This window comes from Hydractinia symbiolongicarpus, chromosome 6 (genome assembly GCF_029227915.1).
Source record: "Hydractinia symbiolongicarpus strain clone_291-10 chromosome 6, HSymV2.1, whole genome shotgun sequence".
Taxonomy (NCBI): Eukaryota; Metazoa; Cnidaria; class Hydrozoa; order Anthoathecata; family Hydractiniidae; genus Hydractinia; species Hydractinia symbiolongicarpus.
The window spans coordinates 15,123,184-15,141,505 of record NC_079880.1 but is presented as its reverse complement, the minus strand read 5'-3'; the positions used below and the strand labels follow the sequence as shown (position 1 = coordinate 15,141,505).

The following is an 18,322-nucleotide window of genomic DNA, read 5'->3' as shown; positions in this document are numbered from 1 at the left end:
TTAGCATTATCACGAGTTCAACTTAAAAACTATCCCTTATGTTATTTTGCGCATGTGGATGCGTGACACGTACATTTTGAACCCAGGCCTTTTTCAGATCCTTCTTGCCTTGCCTTTATCACGGCAGCACCGCAAAAAAGATATGGGAAAGTTTACACTTATTTTAGGTAATTTTTTTATGTAACAGTACCTTATGTTAATTTTAACTAATAGTTTTTTTCTCCTAAAAGCTTGCCATCTATCTAGCTAGCTAATTTTGAACATTCCCAAAATGTTGCAGCAAACCATTGTAAAATTTTTCTGGCTTTGAAACAGTAATGCTGGATTTTTTTTAGTTGGTTTTACAATCAGAGGTACGTGTTAAGAATTTAAGGGTATTGCTCCAAGTTTTAAACATTTTTAGCTGCACGGAATTTCATAAAAGTTTGCCTTCATTTTTTTGCTTATTTGTAAAACTAGTCCTAGTCATTATCCTAAAATTATTTAAAGTAAATGGTCAGACAAATTTTCCATCCCATTTCCAGTTTGTTTGGGCATGTCTTCAGCTCGTTTTTATTTTTCGTCAGACAAAAAGTCCAATAGATTTTCTTCTTGGTCAAACAATTCCATATTTACATGACAGAATTATTGAATAGCCCTGGTGGGTCAGTCTGTTCATAACCAACCTGCTCATCCTAGCTAATTCACCGATTCCTGACTTGTTAAAAGGACTAGATAGGCATGAATCTTAATTGCCTGGCCCCTTTGTTGTTGGTGTCTTACAAAAGAAATCCAGCCATGCTGTCCTCAACTAATGCGGAGGTGGACGTTGAGGGAGCACATATGAAACAAGTCTACAAGACTGCACGTAAAGGCAGAACAGATATTATATTGGTGGACTTACAACATAATACTTTTGTCTGCTTTTGTTTTGGTGTGGGGAACAAAGGAAAAACAATATTTAATGTAAATAAAATTATGTAAAGTTGAACGGCAGTGATATATATTGATATTTGACATTACGCAAACAACAACTAGATAATATTTTTTATTATTTTATAGTTTTTCAGTTATTTTTAAAATTTAATTCTATAAAGACGACTGTATAAAGATTAATTTTTTTTTTTAAAGTTTTTATATGAAAAATTTGAAATCACTGCCACTAAATGGAACATAAGTATCACCATATTCCTTCAACAATATTAGTAATTAGTGCAGCCACAAGTGAAAACAAATTGATGGTGTGTGATAATCATCGCGCACCTAAATTAATTTAGGTGCACGATGCACAAGGTGAAAAACTCACAACCAGGCCTGCTTTGATTCGATTTATATATTCCTCTTTATAGTTTTATCAGTAATTTTTGTTGATATTTAGGTCTCTTCATCACAATTGAGCTTGTCTCAAGCAGTTTGCTAACAAACACTTTAACAGTGACAGAACAGTATAGATTGGCTTTAAAACTTCAACAACGACCAGCTGATCTCGCATCAGCATTTTATTCTGTATCTGGACTAAAAGCATTAAACAAAGAAGTCAATGATGTGGATAGTTTTTGCCAAGTTGCAACAAAGAATGTCAAACAAGATGATGCAGAATCCGTCTACCAGTTCTCAGAAGTTGTAAAACATTTAAAGTGCAAGGTAGAATACATCTCTTTTCTTTTAAAATTTTGTACCATTAAAAAAAGGTTAATGTTATTTGGTAGAATCTTGGATCAATAAAAACACTGGGATGTTAAATAATTGTTGAATTTACGATTTATACAATTGAGTCGGTGAATAGTGAAGTGGAAAACTATCTATTTAGTGGACTAAAATAAACAGCTTTACTCAAATGCCATTGATTATCTTTAGAACATTCCAAACTTATCATTAAATGGCTTAATCAATGACGATACTGATTCTGTTAGTTTCGGACGTGTTATAACTGCAATGGTCAATCTTGGAAATCAAGTTGATGTTACTACTATCAAAAAGTTTGTTGACGTTGCTAAGGATGTTGATACTCCTGTGAGGTATGTTTACTTCTACAAGGTACCTTATAAACCAAAATTTGACAGTGATGAAAAATTTTGTTTGATTGTTATTGCAACAACCTGATAACATCAACAGTCCCACTGAGTCAAATAAAATGGTTACCGACTATTTATGTTTTGTTATGTTTGTTGAATGGGTATCAGTAGGTGTACTATGATCACCTATTTCTGGCCATCGCCAAATTCAGTTGCAGGTGTGATTGTAAACTGTGGAAACACTGAGCACTAGCTGAGCGTGTAGCAGACCCTAGAAACCCTTAAAAACGTTGATTCAAACAAAACCCTTAAAGTCTTCATATTAATCAGTGATATTAATGACCCTTAATTCCATCCACATATTCACTAGACAACTTAATTGGAGATTGTTATCCTTGTCTTTTTCATATCAATAATATAGTTTTTTTAGAAGCGATGTATTAGTTTTTTGTATGACGGCATTTGCATTTATAATATTTATGTTTTAATATTTATGTTTTAATATTTTAGCATTGGTTAAGTGTTTTGTTTATAACTTGTGTTTTCTGTAACTTTTCCACTTTTTTATTAGTGCCGCAGCTGCTTTTTACACTGTCAGTCTTCTTCCAAAAAGTCAAGAAGTAAGGACTATTGTGTCAATGGTTGAGGTATGTTTATTATATGATATCTTTGCAATTTAATAGTTTTTTTATTTTCACTGGACTTCTAAGCCTAACATTTTTCCATACATTTACATACAAAACACCCTTGCGTGCATATTCTCCAATTCTCTAATCTAATGTGTGATTTGTGACATTTTGTATATTGTTGTTTCATTTGGTTTCTTGTTGTTAGGATATTGTTGCCCAAGCTGATGAAATTGGTGGTGAATCTTTACAGGTATGTCAATATGTCAGCAGGGTGTAATTCAGAAATCTAAAATAGGGGCTGTTAAATGCCAAATAGGAATTTCATAGTTTAAGGTAATTACATATTATTTCTTCACAACTTCTATGAAATGGTAAGTCCCATATTTTTGCAGAGTTCCCACAGCTCCTCGAATCTCTTCAATTTTTATTTTGCGCAAAATATTTTTATGATAAGAGAAATAGGCTAAAGTTGACAAGTATAATTGAATCAATTGAACAAGAAAAAACATCAGTTATGAAATAAGCATTCCTTGTTATTTTCCATTTTTTTCGTTTTTGTTAAAAATTCTAAGATTTTTCTAATTTCTATGATCATAAGTTTAATATTATGTAGATTTGTAGATATTGTGTTTGCCTTTTTTTTAAATGGTTAACTTCTCTATGGTTTAAATATTGAGCACTGTTATAAGATGAGCATTTTTGTTTGTTTGTATAAAGTTTATCTTATGAAGATACTGTTGTGTTATAAAAGTCGAAACTTCTCGAGTCTCCTTAATTTTGTTTGAAAAAGTAAGAATAATCTCGATTCTCCTTGCTTATTTTCGAAATTGTCCTTAAACTTTACTAAATTTCTCCTCGGTTTCTCCTCCAGACCACAGTTGCAACAGGGGTTTTCTTGCAAACTGACTTTATATTTCTATTTCGATTTTGTAATTGCTAATTACTTCACAATTTATTTTTAGACTTGTGATATTAGAATGCTCTAGAAGTTGATACAAGAAGAACAAGTTTATTCACAAGGAACACACTAATTTCTGTAATGTTTGTTTTAATTTCAGTTTGAAGGAGGACTCTCTGTCACCTCAGATGTCATCAAAGGCATTGTTGCACTTTCCGACCAACAAGGATCACCTCTTATGAAAGATGTAAGTTTATCTCTACATTAGTGGAAGTTTTGCCAATGATGTATTGTTATCCTTGCCCTGAAATGGTTGAGCCCATTTTATGATGTCAATACACCAACAAAAAATGCTGAGGCAATTTTATCGATGTAATGTTTTTGCAAAGAACACTAAACTGAAAACATGGTATAATAAATAGCTTTAATAAAAATCATTATTGTTCTCAGATTTTTTGCTAATGCAGTTTTACATTTTATTATTCTCACAGGAGCAAGTGCTGAAGTTTGCAAATTACTTTGTGAATAGAAAGTATGTTTCAACATTAAAAGAAATTCACCATCTGCTAAGTGCACTATCTGCTCTTGTTACTGGAAAAGTAAGTTTTTAACTTTACTACACCTGCTTACCCCAACATTTATAAATAAGTCATTTTATTGTTTATAAAGGTACTGTCCGATTAAAAATCAACTAAAATTTTGACAAAAAATTCTTATTTGGAACTAATTTCTATAAAATAATTAAATAATTATTTGTTTTCTTTCCTAACACCAACTGAACAACATCTCATTCTTGTTTACAAAAAAGCATGCGGTCTCTCACTTCGATTGTTTATATGGATGGCGGATGATAGGCACTAAAGCGAGGCTGAAATAATATGTCGCGTGTGACGTATTTACCTGGAGCGCGCAGAACCAAAATAGATAAAACGTGGGCCAGGGCTGATATTTTATTATATGTTTAAAAATTTTGGTAATTTTACCCCCTGAATTGTGAAAGAACGCTTTTTATGAATTATTCATATGGAATTAAAAAATCGAAAGCGAGAGATGTGTCTAGACCTTAAGGTAAACACACACTGTGCTAATTCTGTACGAACCTAAGTAAGAAGCTTTCGCTAATAAAACTTGAAGTTCAATATGACTTTAGCCTTAGGGTTGCATAGTTGTTTCAGCTACTCTAAAGACAACCAATCAATAATTAAAAATTAGTTTCCTCTTCACTAGATGTCCCGCCACAGAGAGATTAGACTCAGATCGCACATTTAGTAAGGTTGAGAGGCAGAATAATGTCGTGGTGCGCTGTTGTGAATTGCACTAACAACAGTCGAAAAAAACAGGATAAAATTTTTTTTTCGCTGCTCAAGGATCCAAAAAAAAATCTTCCGTATAAGGAAAAACCAAAAGTCAGAGAAATATCTGAACGAAGGAAAGAAAAGGATGTTAAGGAGGTGAGTGGGGGCTGGTAACTAGGTGGTCGTTCGAAACTCTCTGTCATGGAGTGCCACCAAAGATGTTCACAGCGTACTCTTCAATAAAACCACCGCTCAGAATTCTTCGTGTTCCGTAATACATTTTTTATCTGAAAAATATTACAATATTACTCAATCACACTCGCATCTAAGAATTACTCATGAAGGAGTAGAAACTTTTATACCATGTAATTGAAAATATTTAATAGAGTCCAGTCTTTTTCAGGAGAGGCGTGCGATCGCACGCGCACGCCTTGGCACAAGCCTAAATCGTTTCAGGCGTGTGATTAATCGCACGCCTGAAAAATAAATATTGAGTTTTCAAAATCAACCTATAAAATCCATAGATCTCAGAAATTATTGAATAGTCCTGGTCCTTTTAATCCACGAGCAAGCCTATTCATAGCCAACCTGACCATCCTAGCTAATTCACCGACTCCTGACTTAGTTAAAAGAACTACGTAGACATAAATCTCTTTTGCCTGGCCCCTTCGTCGTTGGTAACCAGGTCTTACACAAGAAATCCAGCCATGCGGTTCTTAACTAATGCGGAGGTGAACGCCGACGGAGCACGGATGAAGCAAGTCTGCAAAACTGCACTTACAGGCGGAATAGACATTTTATCATGGATTTAATTGTAGATAATTTCTTCATTTGACAAAATAATTGGAAACCATAGCAGGTCCGAATTTAATGGATTTTTTCTTTATGCCTGTAAAACCGAAACCCACGGGCGGTATAAATTTTTTTCTGTAAAAATTTTGTTAAAGTGTAGCTGAACTTTTTGAATGAATTTTGAAGTTTTAATTAAGCCACGTGGATAAAGATTTTTTTTAATTTGAAAACAAAGCATATTTTTGCCTATTTGCTTGTGAAAAATAAACAATAAATATAAAAATGACAGTATAGTCATGCATACTATTTCGGACATGTAGAAAAGGAAGTTAAGATTGAGAGAGTCGCTATACCAGTACACGCTCGATCATTGTGTTTGGGGTACACGATTTAAAACGTCCCCCACTTTTCTACCGCAAAATGAATGCGCAACAAAAATAACCTCGGAGCCCGTATTGCAGGCGTAACATTCTTTGCACGTGCGTTTTACATCGCACGCGTTACTTGATTTACACGTGCGAATCATCGCACACCTACTCAAATATTCCTGAAAAAGACTGAGAGTCTGTCTCGTGACAGCAAAAACATTCTACACTTCAGAGGGCATCCTTTCACATTTAGAGGTAGAAGCAACAAGGTTTCCAATATTAGGTTCGTCTACGTCTTGAAAAGTCGGAACTAGCTCATCATTCGCTGTTCTTTCCGGCTCGAATTGAAATCCTAGAACCTGCGAATTATTTTCATTCATTGCTATCTTCATGAAGAACTTTTTTAAACAAAGGAAAAAAATTATAAATAAACATTTAGTCGTTCGATGCGCAAGTCGCCTAATAAGAAGCCAGGTAACTACGTCACAAGCAAAAATGTGCTGAATAATGAATTGACCCAGTCCTTTTGCCGCATTCGAAAGTTCGTGAAGATGGTAGGCTAGTGCAGCAAGATTAAAACAAACAAACGATGGTGCTAAGTATTGGATAAATCTTTGTTGTTTAAGAGTGCAATCTTCGTTATTTTTGATACTTAATAAAACAAAAGAAAAGATATTGTTTTTTAATCGGACAGTACCTATAAATGTGATTTGTGATGATGATAACATCTCAGCTTACTTTTAATACCCTGCAATGAAAATTAATGTTATCTAAATGAATGAGTGACAGGAATTGTTTCAATAATGAGAACAAACTTTACAAATTTTGTCTTTTAGCATCAAACACCAGTTGTTGTTTCTGTTTTTAAATCAAGTTTGATTACCAAGGACAACCCAGTTTTAAAGGTAAGTTTTGAATGTTGAAGAAGTTCAATAGTGAAAAAAGATGCTGGATTTCAGCTCTTTTTGTTCTCATTATTATGTATTAAAGTTTGTAGCATTCAGAAAGTACGTTCATCCAAATATTTGTAATTTGCCTGAATTGTTTGGTCGTTTAAGTTCACTTTTGGCAGTAATCCCTTTCCCCCTACACACATCACCTGGGAAGTATATTTGTCATGTAAACATATTGTTAAGTATAATGTACTTTCTATACCAGGTCCGAGTAACCAATTTGTTGGATCAGACCATACCTGAAACTGACGTGACAGCCAAATCATTCACAACTGCTGATGAATCTGTTACCCTGTTTGACAACAAAGCTCTAACTAAAACTGGTGAAAAGGATGACTTTATCGTTATTGATGGTGATGTTGCACGAGGTTACATTGCTGCACATTCGTTTAGTCTGGATGTAATGGCTGCTCGACCTTCACGTGGGATGTATAAGTGCAATGTCCAAGTTGGTGTGAAAGATAAGAAAAAGTTTTTACTTGGTGGTACATTTAGCCTCGGTGTGAAAGTTCTTGCTAGAATCATGGTAGAGGATGTTGAAGTTGGAGTTGGTGATAAAGATCAGGCTGTGCTTTCAAAGACAACGAAGTGAGTTAGAGGTCTTCTGTTTTGCTAACCACAATAAACACATCTGTGATGATTATAAGTTATCCCTGTCAGACATCTTTTGTGTTGATAGCGCATAGTCTGAGATGTTGTTTCGCATTTGTTTCATAATCGTCTTACAATATCAACATCCATTTGTTTCAAAATCGCTTCAAAAATTAAACCCCTTTAAAAATTAAACCCCTTTATTATTATGTTTATCACATGCACTGATTTCTAAAGAAATTTTATTGTCAAATAATTTAAAATATCTATATACATTGATCTACAGCGATGTTTTAGCTTCCTATCCTACGATCCTGTTTTTATAATTTGTAAATGATCTACGGCAATGTTTTATACGACCGTGTTTTGATGGTTTTTAAACGATATACAGCGATGTTTTGCCTTCTTTTGATCGCTTTTTTATGGTTTTTAAATTATCAAAACACGATCGTAGGAAGCTAAAACATCACCATAGATTTTTTAAAAACCATCAAAATATGATCGTATGAAGCTAAAACATTGCCATAGATCGTTTAAAAATTATCAAAAGGGGGTCAAATAGAGCCATAGTTGGTTTCGAAACTACGTAGTTTATCACCCCATTCAATAAAAGTGAGAAAGGAATGTCTAAAAATAGTTTTAAGCAATTAATTTATCATGTTTTTTATTGTTTTTTAATTGTTTTGGGAGCACAATTCACTTCAGAATTTTTTTCAAAATTTGTTTCAAAATTTTTTCTGCATTCGTTTCAAAATAGTTCCGGAATCAAATCCCATTCGCTTCCACTTCGTATCATTTTTAAACTTAGAGCTTAAAATAAAATTCAATCAATTTAAATCGTTTCACCTTCATTTCATAAAACGATCTGTAAACGATTTTAAAAAATGACGATACGATCAAATGTGAAACCATTGTGAAGAGGGTCCCTTAGTTTTGTTTGGGGTGACTCCAACATTTTAAGGGAACTTGATTGTCTTAAATTCAGGATTTTTTGAGGTTTCAAATATTTTTCAGCTTATTTATTTACTAGGGATATATTTTAAAGCAATAACAACATTCATGTAAACATTTAGATTAGCATACCCTGACAAACTTTCAAAGCTGTTGGATGCTGATTTTCACCAGAAGGTTGTGATGACCTTCAACCTAAAAGATTTAAATGATGGAAGTTTAGTGAATGTTCACCAAACGTTTGTTCGACTTACAAACGAAGAAACACAGCAAGAGGTCTTCTTTGTTGCTGAACCAGACAGTAACAACCATTATAAATTTACTTTGGTAAGTAGGATAGTTTATTTTTTGTGGGACTTACCCTTAATTGATTTTTGTGGATGTTCACATACAAGGTTAACTTGTATGATATTCTTTATCTTGCAGGATGTTTCTTCAACAGGAAAAGATTCTTTCAACAATTTGTCTGGAAAATATAAAATGGTGAGCTTGTTCGTTTCTGATTCTTTCATGATTCTCGGCTGAATATCCGTTTCCCATGCCAGCACGGTTTGGATGGTTTGTGTCAATGATCTGCTCATCGAGACTGTTGATCTAAACTCAATGCAAAATCATATCAAAGTCATTGAAATTTGTAAATCTGTGACCAGGCAAATTCACATTTTTTGTCACGAAAATAGATAATTAAATTGAAAATTGATTGGCCACCTTGTACTACTACTAGTAAAATAAAACTTTATAGCATGCAAATTATTGTACCCTTTAAAACCTGATGATGACTTGGTTGAGACTAAATTACATTGTTCTTGTAAGAATCAATGAAGCATTGTCTCCCACCTGTTTACCTAATGCGTGCTTTTTTCCTTAAATGAAAGTTGAAAATCTGTAATTTTCACTTAATGATTACAAAGTCCTCACAAAGGATTTAAACTCTGAAGGGCTAGTTACTTTCTTTTTTCTTCAAATCATAGAAGTCCTGATTCTTTTAAGAAAGCATTTTATCTAGTTATTAGAGATGAAAATGCTAGATAGTATTCAGGGTATACAAATTTCAAGTTAATCTCAAAATTCACTTGTAATGTGAATCTTTGCTTCATGCCTTGTAAACAACGTCTAAACATAAATATTTTCACTTAACTAGTCGTTAGTGCAGCTGCCCTCCATACAAAGTTCAGGTATTACTCCAAAGGGCTGATTTCCACTTACTTCATTTTAGCATTGACAATCCTGATTCTTTTAATAAAGCATTTTATTTGGTTATCAGACATGAAAATGCTCCTTAGTATTCAGGAAATATCAGATTTCAAGTTAATCTCAAAGTTCACTTGTAATGTGAATCTTTGCTTCATGCCTTGGAAACATTTTTTCTGTTAGGTTGTTTTATTGTTAAATGGAAATTATTTTATTTTGTTTTATTTTTAGGCTTTAGTCATTGGTGATGCTACGATGCAGGTTCCTATTAGTTGGGCATTGGTAAGTATTTGTTGTTGCTGTTGTTATGATTTCTCTGCCCCATTCGAAGCTGATATTGTCATTCAATGGCATTGTTAGTCAACTTGGTGGCAATAATAAACAAGCCTTTTTTTGGTCGTCTGTTAGAAATTTAATTTCTCTCAGGCATTACCCAAAAGGATTACATTTGGAAAAAATATTTCAAAGTTGGTTATGCCCCACTCGAAGCTAGTTATGCCCTATCTTGGTCTAACTAGTCAACATGGTGGCAAAAGAAAGGTAACCTTCTAATGGTCGCCTGTTGAATATTACTTGTGTTTTACAGGCATTACCTACAAGGTGTACAGTTCATTTGAAAAACTTTTGTAAGAATTTAAAACATTCTTTGCAGTAAAACAAGAGAAATCAGTGGAGAGTATTTTGCAAGTAAAAGGGATTTACCACTATTCTATTAACACTAGTCGTTAGCCCGTGGAAAATCCACGGGTTCTCCCGTCCTTTTTATACCACATTGCGTGCGTCTCGCTACCTGCGCAGCTAAGCTACCCTTTTGCGTGACAGACAGACGGACGTATGCGGGTATTATAATATAAATGGTTTTTTTCTTATAGGGTGCCATTACGTTAACGTTTTCTGGCAAGGCAACAGCCAGTAAAAGACAGCAACGGTTGGCTAAACCCAAACCTGTTATCGAGGTATGTTCACCTATCATGCATTTACTTTAAAAAATAGACTTTAAAAACTTCCCCGTGATTAAAAATAACCAGTACTGAAATATTGATGATACTTAGGACGGAATGAGGGATGTTTGGTTTTATGGTTTGCGTTTTTATATCTGTGTGATCAACTTTACTAATGTTCTCACATTTCTAATTTTAGCATATGTTCCGAATTCCTGAAAAGCGGCCAGCCAAAGTAGTGTCAACTGCTTTTACAGTTTTGGTGCTGTCCCCTTTATTGGTTATGTTTGCCATGGTAAGTGTTGTGTGTTTCTTGCTTTATCTAAAGATTTTACGCAGCACTTATGTTCGTTAATTTTCTAAATTAGTCTCGTATTTATGAATCGTCTGTAATTAATATATTTCTTTTAGTGGGCAAAAATCGGTGCAAATCTATCAAATTTTCATTTTTCTTTGCCAACGTTGTTATTCCATGTTGGATTGGTTGGAATCTTTGTCTTGTACTACATGTTCTGGACTCAATACGTATGTACATATACCTTTTTTCGCGCATAGCCACTGAGCTGAAATACTAATTTCATATGAGCAGAGTATTTTTGATGGTGCAATACCGCCGTTGGTCTGATGTTTTGAACGGTCACTCCTTTTTTTGCATGTCTGTTAGGCTGATAATTGATCTACGCTTTAAATTCATGCACAATTTATTACCGTTATTTCTTTTTAGAATATGTTTCACACATTGAAACTTCTCGTAGTGATCGGAGGTGTAACTTTTCTCGGAGGCAACAAGATGTTAGCAGACATGGCTGCTGCCAAATACAAAGCATAGATTGTTTGCATCATTCGTGGCACTCATGCTGTGAAAGTTACCTAGTACTTAGGAATTTCTCAATTTTTTGTATGCAGGAGGTTGAGCACGCTATTATTTCCATCTGTTACTTTTTGTTCTTGTGTGCAGGCAATGAAAAGTGGAATGTTATGCTCTTTCTCTGAAGTAGCATCCTGGAGATAGATGGTATGCTTAACCCGAAAATTTGTGAAGAAGTTTTTTGATTAGAATAAATTGGATTAAATGACATTTTGTTACTGGTCACTTTACGAGCAAAAAGTCGACGTTTCGTGGTATGAAGGAATCTGGAATAATCTCGGTGAGGGGAGATTTGTCCCCTAAACGAAGTCGACATTTTTTTTTTTACTCATTTCAACTTTTTCTAAGTTGGTAAGTTTATAGGCTGGAACCCAATGCACGAAGTGTAGATGAACCGAAATATCTCTAACCTAACAATTTTGCTGATCAATGTTTAAAATAAAAAAATGATCAAAAATTGCGTGTATAATATTGAAAAGTAATAAACAATAATACTAAAATTACCTAAAAGACATCATATTCGAAAACAGATCAATTTTTCGTCAGAACGATGTTTCAAAGGAAACGTAGTGAGGAAAAAGGCGAATAAAACTGTCATAATTTTGTATTGCCAAGTATCCGTGTCCATTCTTTCACATCTTCGGTACCACTCAAAGTCAGTCAATTTTAATTCGTTCGGAATTGTATCATACTAGTCGGTGGCCCGTGGAAAAACCACGGGTTAGAATGTTTAAGGCACAAGTAACTGTTGTTGAACGCCTTGAGGAGCGCTTAATAAGAACCGCAAACTGTGCGACCCGGTGAGGTGGAGCGCTTTAGTACGGGTATGCATTATGTCGTAAATCAAGTGGAGGGCACACACCATTGCAGTGTTGCGACTGTAATATATTTAAAAAAAAATAATTTCCCGCAACAAAAGCTGAATTAAAACAGTTTACAAACCGTTGTTACTCCGCCATAGCAAAAACAATCGGGCAATATTATTTTATTTTGCGGAATAAGTTTCCGTAAAAGTTCAAAACTTAATCATGACAGTGGGCCGAGAACGCATAATACCCTTTTCATAAAAAACTTTACTGCAATTTCAGTTTAACTTAAAACACAGGAAAAATCCAGTCGTTACCCCATAAAAAAACTAAAAAAACTCCATAATTGGATTGGCTCTAGTACAGGTATGCAGAATATGTCGTGAATTGAGTAAAGCTCACACAACATTATAGTGTTTCGGTTGTAATGTACTTTTTAAAATATATGTATATATATAACTTTACTGCAACGTTAACCGAAATAAAAACACAGTTTACAACCTGTTATTACCCCGTCATAAGAAAAGAAAATAGTCAATATTATTTTATTTTGCGGAGTACGTTTCAGTAAACCTTAACAAAGTAATCATGACACCGGACTGAGCACTTAGTACAGGTAAATGGTGTCACACATGCGTTATAGCCATAATAGCCTTTTCCCAAAAAAACTTATCGCAACTTCAATTTAAATAAAAAACACCCTGTTGTTAACACCAGGTTGAATGTTTATTGCAGGTAAAAAAAACTTTATCACAACGGATTAAATAAGAACACGGAAAAAGCCGTCATTAACACCAGGCTGAGCGCTTAACAGGTGAATCGTGTCATACATTAGCATAGGGGTAATACCATTTTCCAAAAATCCTTATCGCTTCGGTCTTAAAAGAAATCAGTGAACAGCCTGGCATTAACCCGGTTCAGTTTAAAAAATTACTCAGCAATTAATAAATTTTTAAATCAGCAATAAAAGTGGCCGCTGCCAACTGCATTAAGCATAAGAATTGTGTTGCAGCCAAACTGCATTTGGCTACTTTCACTTGCAGCCAAACTGCATTTCGCTACTTTCACTTTTTAGCAGGATGTAGCTAAAAGAGGAGCTAGCTAGGTAGACCCAACTTCAACATAAAAATAAATAATAATATACCAAACTGAATAAAAACTTTAAAAGTATAGGAATAAATAAAGCTAGCTATAGCTAGCTGCCTCAAAATGTACGTTTTGTAGCTAGCCAAAAACTTAAAATTGGTTTGTTTAAGATTTATACGTAGCTAGAAAACGTGATGAAATATTCACCTTAACATGTGAAAACAAACTAAATAATCCTACGGACGGACAGACGTATACAAGCATTATAATGTAGATAATCGATGGCCCATCCTTTTTATACCACTTAAGCGCGTCTCGCGTTTGGCTTACCCCAGTGTCGAAACGCCGGGGTAAGCCAAAGTCAAGGTGTGACTTGACATTGAACACTCTGTGGAACGCTTAATAAGAGCCGTAAACTGTGCCAAACGATCAGGTGGAGCGCTTTAGTACAGGTATACAGTATGTCGTAAATTAAGTGAAGCGCATACACCATTATAGTTTTGCGACTAACATATTTTTTTAAAAAATATTTCCGCAACGATAGCTGAAATAAAAACACAGTTTACAAACAAAGTCGGTACCCTATCATAGCAAAAACAATCAGTCAATATTATTTTATTTTGCAAAATAAGTTTTTGTGAAAGTTAAAAAATTTATTGTGACACTGGGCTAAGCGCTTACAACAGTTAAACCATGTTGCAAAGGCGTATAGGAATAATACGCCATTGGAAAAAACTTTTTCACAGACTCTGTTTAAAAAAACACAACAGGGCTGATCAGTTAGTCCAGGTAAACATTGTTGTACATCCGTACAGACGTGATTACCGAGAAAGTTTAAAAATTAATTGTCACATTGGGTTGACCCCTTAAGTCAGGTAAACCACGTTGTACATGGTGCATAGGTGTAACAGCCTTTACCAAAAACAACATTCTGTTGTTAACACTGGGCTAACCGCTTAGTATAGTTAAACTGAGTTGAACAGGCGTATAGGCGCATAGGCATAATACCCCTTTCCAAAAAAAATTCATTGCAACTTCGGTTTTAATGAAAACACAGGGAACAGCCTGTCATTATCGGTTCAGCTAAAAAAAATCTGCCAGTCATTTTATTTGCACAAAAAGTTTTCGGGAAAAAATAATAAAAGATGTAGCTACCTAGCTAACTGCAATTAGCATAACACTTCTTGTTTAAGAATTGTTGTAGCCAAACTGCATTTTTATACTCTCAATTTTTTGCCAAAGATAGGAGCTACCTAAATGGCTACAGTCACAACACAAAAATAAATGGTGGGTAGGATAAAAAGCTCTTATACCATACAGAATAGTAATAAGTAAGGTTCTAGCTAGCTAGCCTCCAAAATCTTCGTTCCTAGCCAAAAATCCCAAAACTGGTGCGTTTAAGATGTGTACGTGACTAAAAACGTGACAATATATTTATCTTAACATTTTTTAGAACATACAAAAAAACAATACTACGAAAATAAAAAGCTTATAGAAGACAAAATGGTGAAACAGACTTACAAACAGCACTGACCCACCATTACTTTAAAATCAAAAATGGCCATCATGTTTTGGTCCTCATGTTTCTTCGTCGGCATGCCCAGGCCGCGAAAGTCCTGGATTGGTTTTTCAAACAATCAAGCGTTTTGATTGGTGTAATATGTGCGAGCGGTCAAAACAAAGTCAGTAAAACTATCACTAAACTGTCCCATTTGTTTTCTGTAGCTCCTGTGGTCCGCGCAGAGACAGACAGACGGAATACGGCTATTATTATAGAGATGCTCCCCTTTCATTACTCTGATCTTTTACCCATACTTTTTTCTCTAACTTTTATTTCGTATGAAAAAATGAAGCTGCTTGAAAATATTGAGGAGCACAAAATTGTTTTTATTCGTTGTCGCTAATGCCTGATGTTGTGATGAATACACCTTTCCCGAGACTTATCCTTTTGATGTGCCGAAACTTTTTTTGTTGAGTTTTATGAGAAACGGACAATAGATTGGAATTCCTTATCAAAAATGTCATAAACAAAGAAAATTCCGAAACAATGCAGCAAGTAAACAACCTGCTATTCTAATTTAAAGATTTGTGGCATGTCCAACCTCTTTTTGAAAACAAGGCGGGACATGGTAACTTGAGCATTAAGAAGACTTTAACTGTGATATATATCTCCTCAAAATAGCACTTTCTGTTTGCGTATCAAGTTAAACTTTTACACATAAATTAAACAAACTATGCTGAATTCAAATATGGTATTCATATTTTACGAGTTAAAACAAATTATGACTCATGGTCTCGGGAAAGATGTATTAAACTCAGATTGGTTTATATAAAAATTTCAAAGAATTTAAGAATTAGTGCCCTAAAATTTTCGCGTGTATTTTTTTCAACAATGTTCCGACAAAAATAATTTTATTTTTTTATCTATAACATTGTTGTGTATATTCGGGCCTTAAGGTTAATACCCCTGGAGCCCTGGCTAGTCTTATTGGGGAGTCGCTTTCTTCATACTGTCGGGGTGATGTCTATCATGGGCATCTTGAACGTTGAAAATTTATTAATGTTACATGAACCAGTCCAATCTGATAGTGAGGTAAAAAAAATACGAAGCTGGAAAGCTTTAGTGGTATGGGATACAGAGAATCTCAGTGATTATAATATTGACTAGTCTTCGCCCGTCTTTTATATTTATTTTTACTTGTCGCAACAAAGTGGATAAAAATATATCGCATTTGATATTCGTGTTTTCGTAACATCATTTTCTAACTCAGCGGGGGACTGCGCAGAGACAGACAGACGACGGCTATTATTATAGAGACTAGTCGTTGACCGTGGAAAAATCCACGGAGTCGCCCGTCCTTTATATTTACCCGTCGCAACAAAGTGCATAAAAATATATCGCATTTGATATTCGTGTTTCCGCAACATCATTTTCTAACTCAGCGGGGGGGGGGGGGGGAGCGCAGAGACAGACAGACGGAATACGGCTATTATTATAGAGAAGGTGTTAACCCGTGGAAAAATCAACGGGGTCGCCCGTCCTTTATATATCACATTTCGTGTTTCCGTAACAGGAATCGGCTTTCGCGGACACACAGACAGACAGTCCACGGCTATTATTAAAGAGATAGCTGTTAGCCCGTGGAAAAATCCATGGGGTCTTCCGTCCTTTAAATTTACCCGTCGCAACAAAGCGGATAAAGATACATCACATTTCATATTCGTGTTTCCGTAACATCATTTTCTAACTCAGCGGGGGGTCCGCGCAGAGACAGAAAAAATATGACTATTATTAAAGAGACTAGTCGCTGCCCGTGGAAAAATCCACGGGTTCGCCCGTCCTTTATTTTACCTGTAGCAACAAAGCGGGTAAAAATGTATCGCATTTGATATTCGTCTTTCCTTTACATCATTTTCTAACTCAGCGGGGAGTCCTCGCAGAGACAGACAGACGACGGCTGTTATTATAGGGCGAACCTGTGGATTTTTCCACGGGTTCGCCCGTCCTTTATATTTACCTGTCGCAACAAAGTGGATAAAAATATATCGCATTTGATATTCGTGTTTCCGTAACATCTTTTTCTAACTCAGCGGGAAGTCAGCGCAGAGACAGACAGACGACGGCTATTATTATAGAGATTAGCCCGAGGAAATATCCACGGGGTCGCCCGTCCTTTAAATTAACCCGTTGCAACAAAGTGGACAAAAATAAATCGCATTTGGTATTGATGCGCATTTTTAAATTTCGGCAGACGGGATACGGCTATTATTAAAGAGAATTCGCCGTCGTAAATATTCACGAACCTGTAAAAAACCTACACTGCGGTAGCCACAGTCCCTGAAAAAATATACTTATAGGCACGGAACCAGTATAAGCTATACATTTCTCTTTTTTCAGACCATAGTTTTTGGAAAGTAGTGTTATGCCACTTTCTCGTAAAATCCATATATTTAACAATAATTCGCGCATTTTTACGCCCTGTTTGGAGTTAAGAAGGAGGCTCCTCTTCTAAATAGCGTTTAAAAAGCTAGATTATTTCTTACACTTTTTGCTTAAACATAATAAGAACAATTTTAGCAAAAATAAGCACCCCCAAGCTTCACACAAAAATTCTTAAAAAAAAGTGCAAATGGTTAAAAATGAAATAAAATGTACGAAATAAAATTCGAATTCGTGTTAAGAACGAACAGAAAACTTACTTACAAAATCTTCTTAAAAATTTATTGTTCTCTTTTTCTTATCATAAAACTTGTTTTTGTTAATTTCTTTAAAAAGACGGGAATAATTAAAACTGTTAACGAAAAAGACAACGCAATGTTAATTGTCCATAACTTTGACCGTGCACGTATTCATAACAAAGAAACTGCATCGAGGAAACAATAAAAGCTAACTGACTTTTGTATAAGAATTTTTCAATTAAATGAAAGCTTTTGTAAAATCACGAAAAAGGCAAAATAAATTATATATCACATTTCGTGTTTCTGAAACGACTGTTTTTCTCGCGCACAAACAGACAGACGGAATACGGCTATTATTAAAGAGAAGCCCGTGGAAAAATTAATTTATTTCACCTATCACGCGCGCATAAATATTATATGTTCCGTATTTGTGTTGCGTTGTGTCATTTAACCTATATGTTACTTGTTATCCTTCGACGTTAATATCTCAAAAATGAAGACGAAATCATAAGCAAAGTGGCAATGCTTGAAGTGTGTTCCCCCTCCTGGGTACAATATTTTGCCGACAAGCAATACTACATCTATGGTGGCCGAGAACTGTCACACGAAAATTTAAAAATTAATTGCGTTTTTATTTTATTTTTTGATTTTAAATTTATTAAATTTCTGCTTATTGTTTTTTATTTCAATTCATTTTACTTTTAATTCATTTTTTCTTTGATGTTTTTTAATTTCAAATCATTTTACTTTCAATAATTTTTTTGTTATTTTTTTTATAAA

At 34.6% G+C, this 18,322-nt stretch overlaps 1 protein-coding gene and 1 non-coding gene across 2 annotated transcripts; both read left to right on the top strand.

The window, feature by feature from the left end:
- The first annotated feature begins 36 nt into the window (after positions 1-36).
- On the top strand, positions 37-11,679 carry LOC130647154 (dolichyl-diphosphooligosaccharide--protein glycosyltransferase subunit 2-like). Its single transcript, XM_057452912.1, has 16 exons — positions 37-167; positions 1,358-1,623; positions 1,837-1,997; positions 2,566-2,641; positions 2,829-2,873; positions 3,682-3,768; positions 4,013-4,120; positions 6,813-6,881; positions 7,135-7,517; positions 8,594-8,798; positions 8,898-8,954; positions 9,894-9,944; positions 10,535-10,618; positions 10,803-10,898; positions 11,015-11,128; positions 11,328-11,679. The coding sequence occupies exons 1-16, from the start codon at positions 53-55 to the stop codon at positions 11,430-11,432; spliced, it is 2,022 nt and encodes a 673-aa protein (XP_057308895.1). The 5' UTR covers positions 37-52; the 3' UTR covers positions 11,433-11,679.
- Positions 7,555-7,627, top strand: LOC130648338 (small nucleolar RNA R38). The gene has a single exon (XR_008982944.1). It is a non-coding gene; the product is annotated as a small nucleolar RNA R38 (small nucleolar RNA).
- Positions 11,680-18,322: the final 6,643 nt, after the last annotated feature.

Coding starts and splice junctions, on each gene's coding strand:
- LOC130647154 (XM_057452912.1), top strand. CDS start 53: ATGTGGATGCGTGACACGTACATTTTGAACCCAGGCCTTTTTCAGATC. Junction 2,642..2,828: donor CTATTGTGTCAATGGTTGAG/GTATGTTTATTA, acceptor TCTTGTTGTTAG/GATATTGTTGCCCAAGCTGA. Junction 8,955..9,893: donor TGTCTGGAAAATATAAAATG/GTGAGCTTGTTC, acceptor TTTTATTTTTAG/GCTTTAGTCATTGGTGATGC.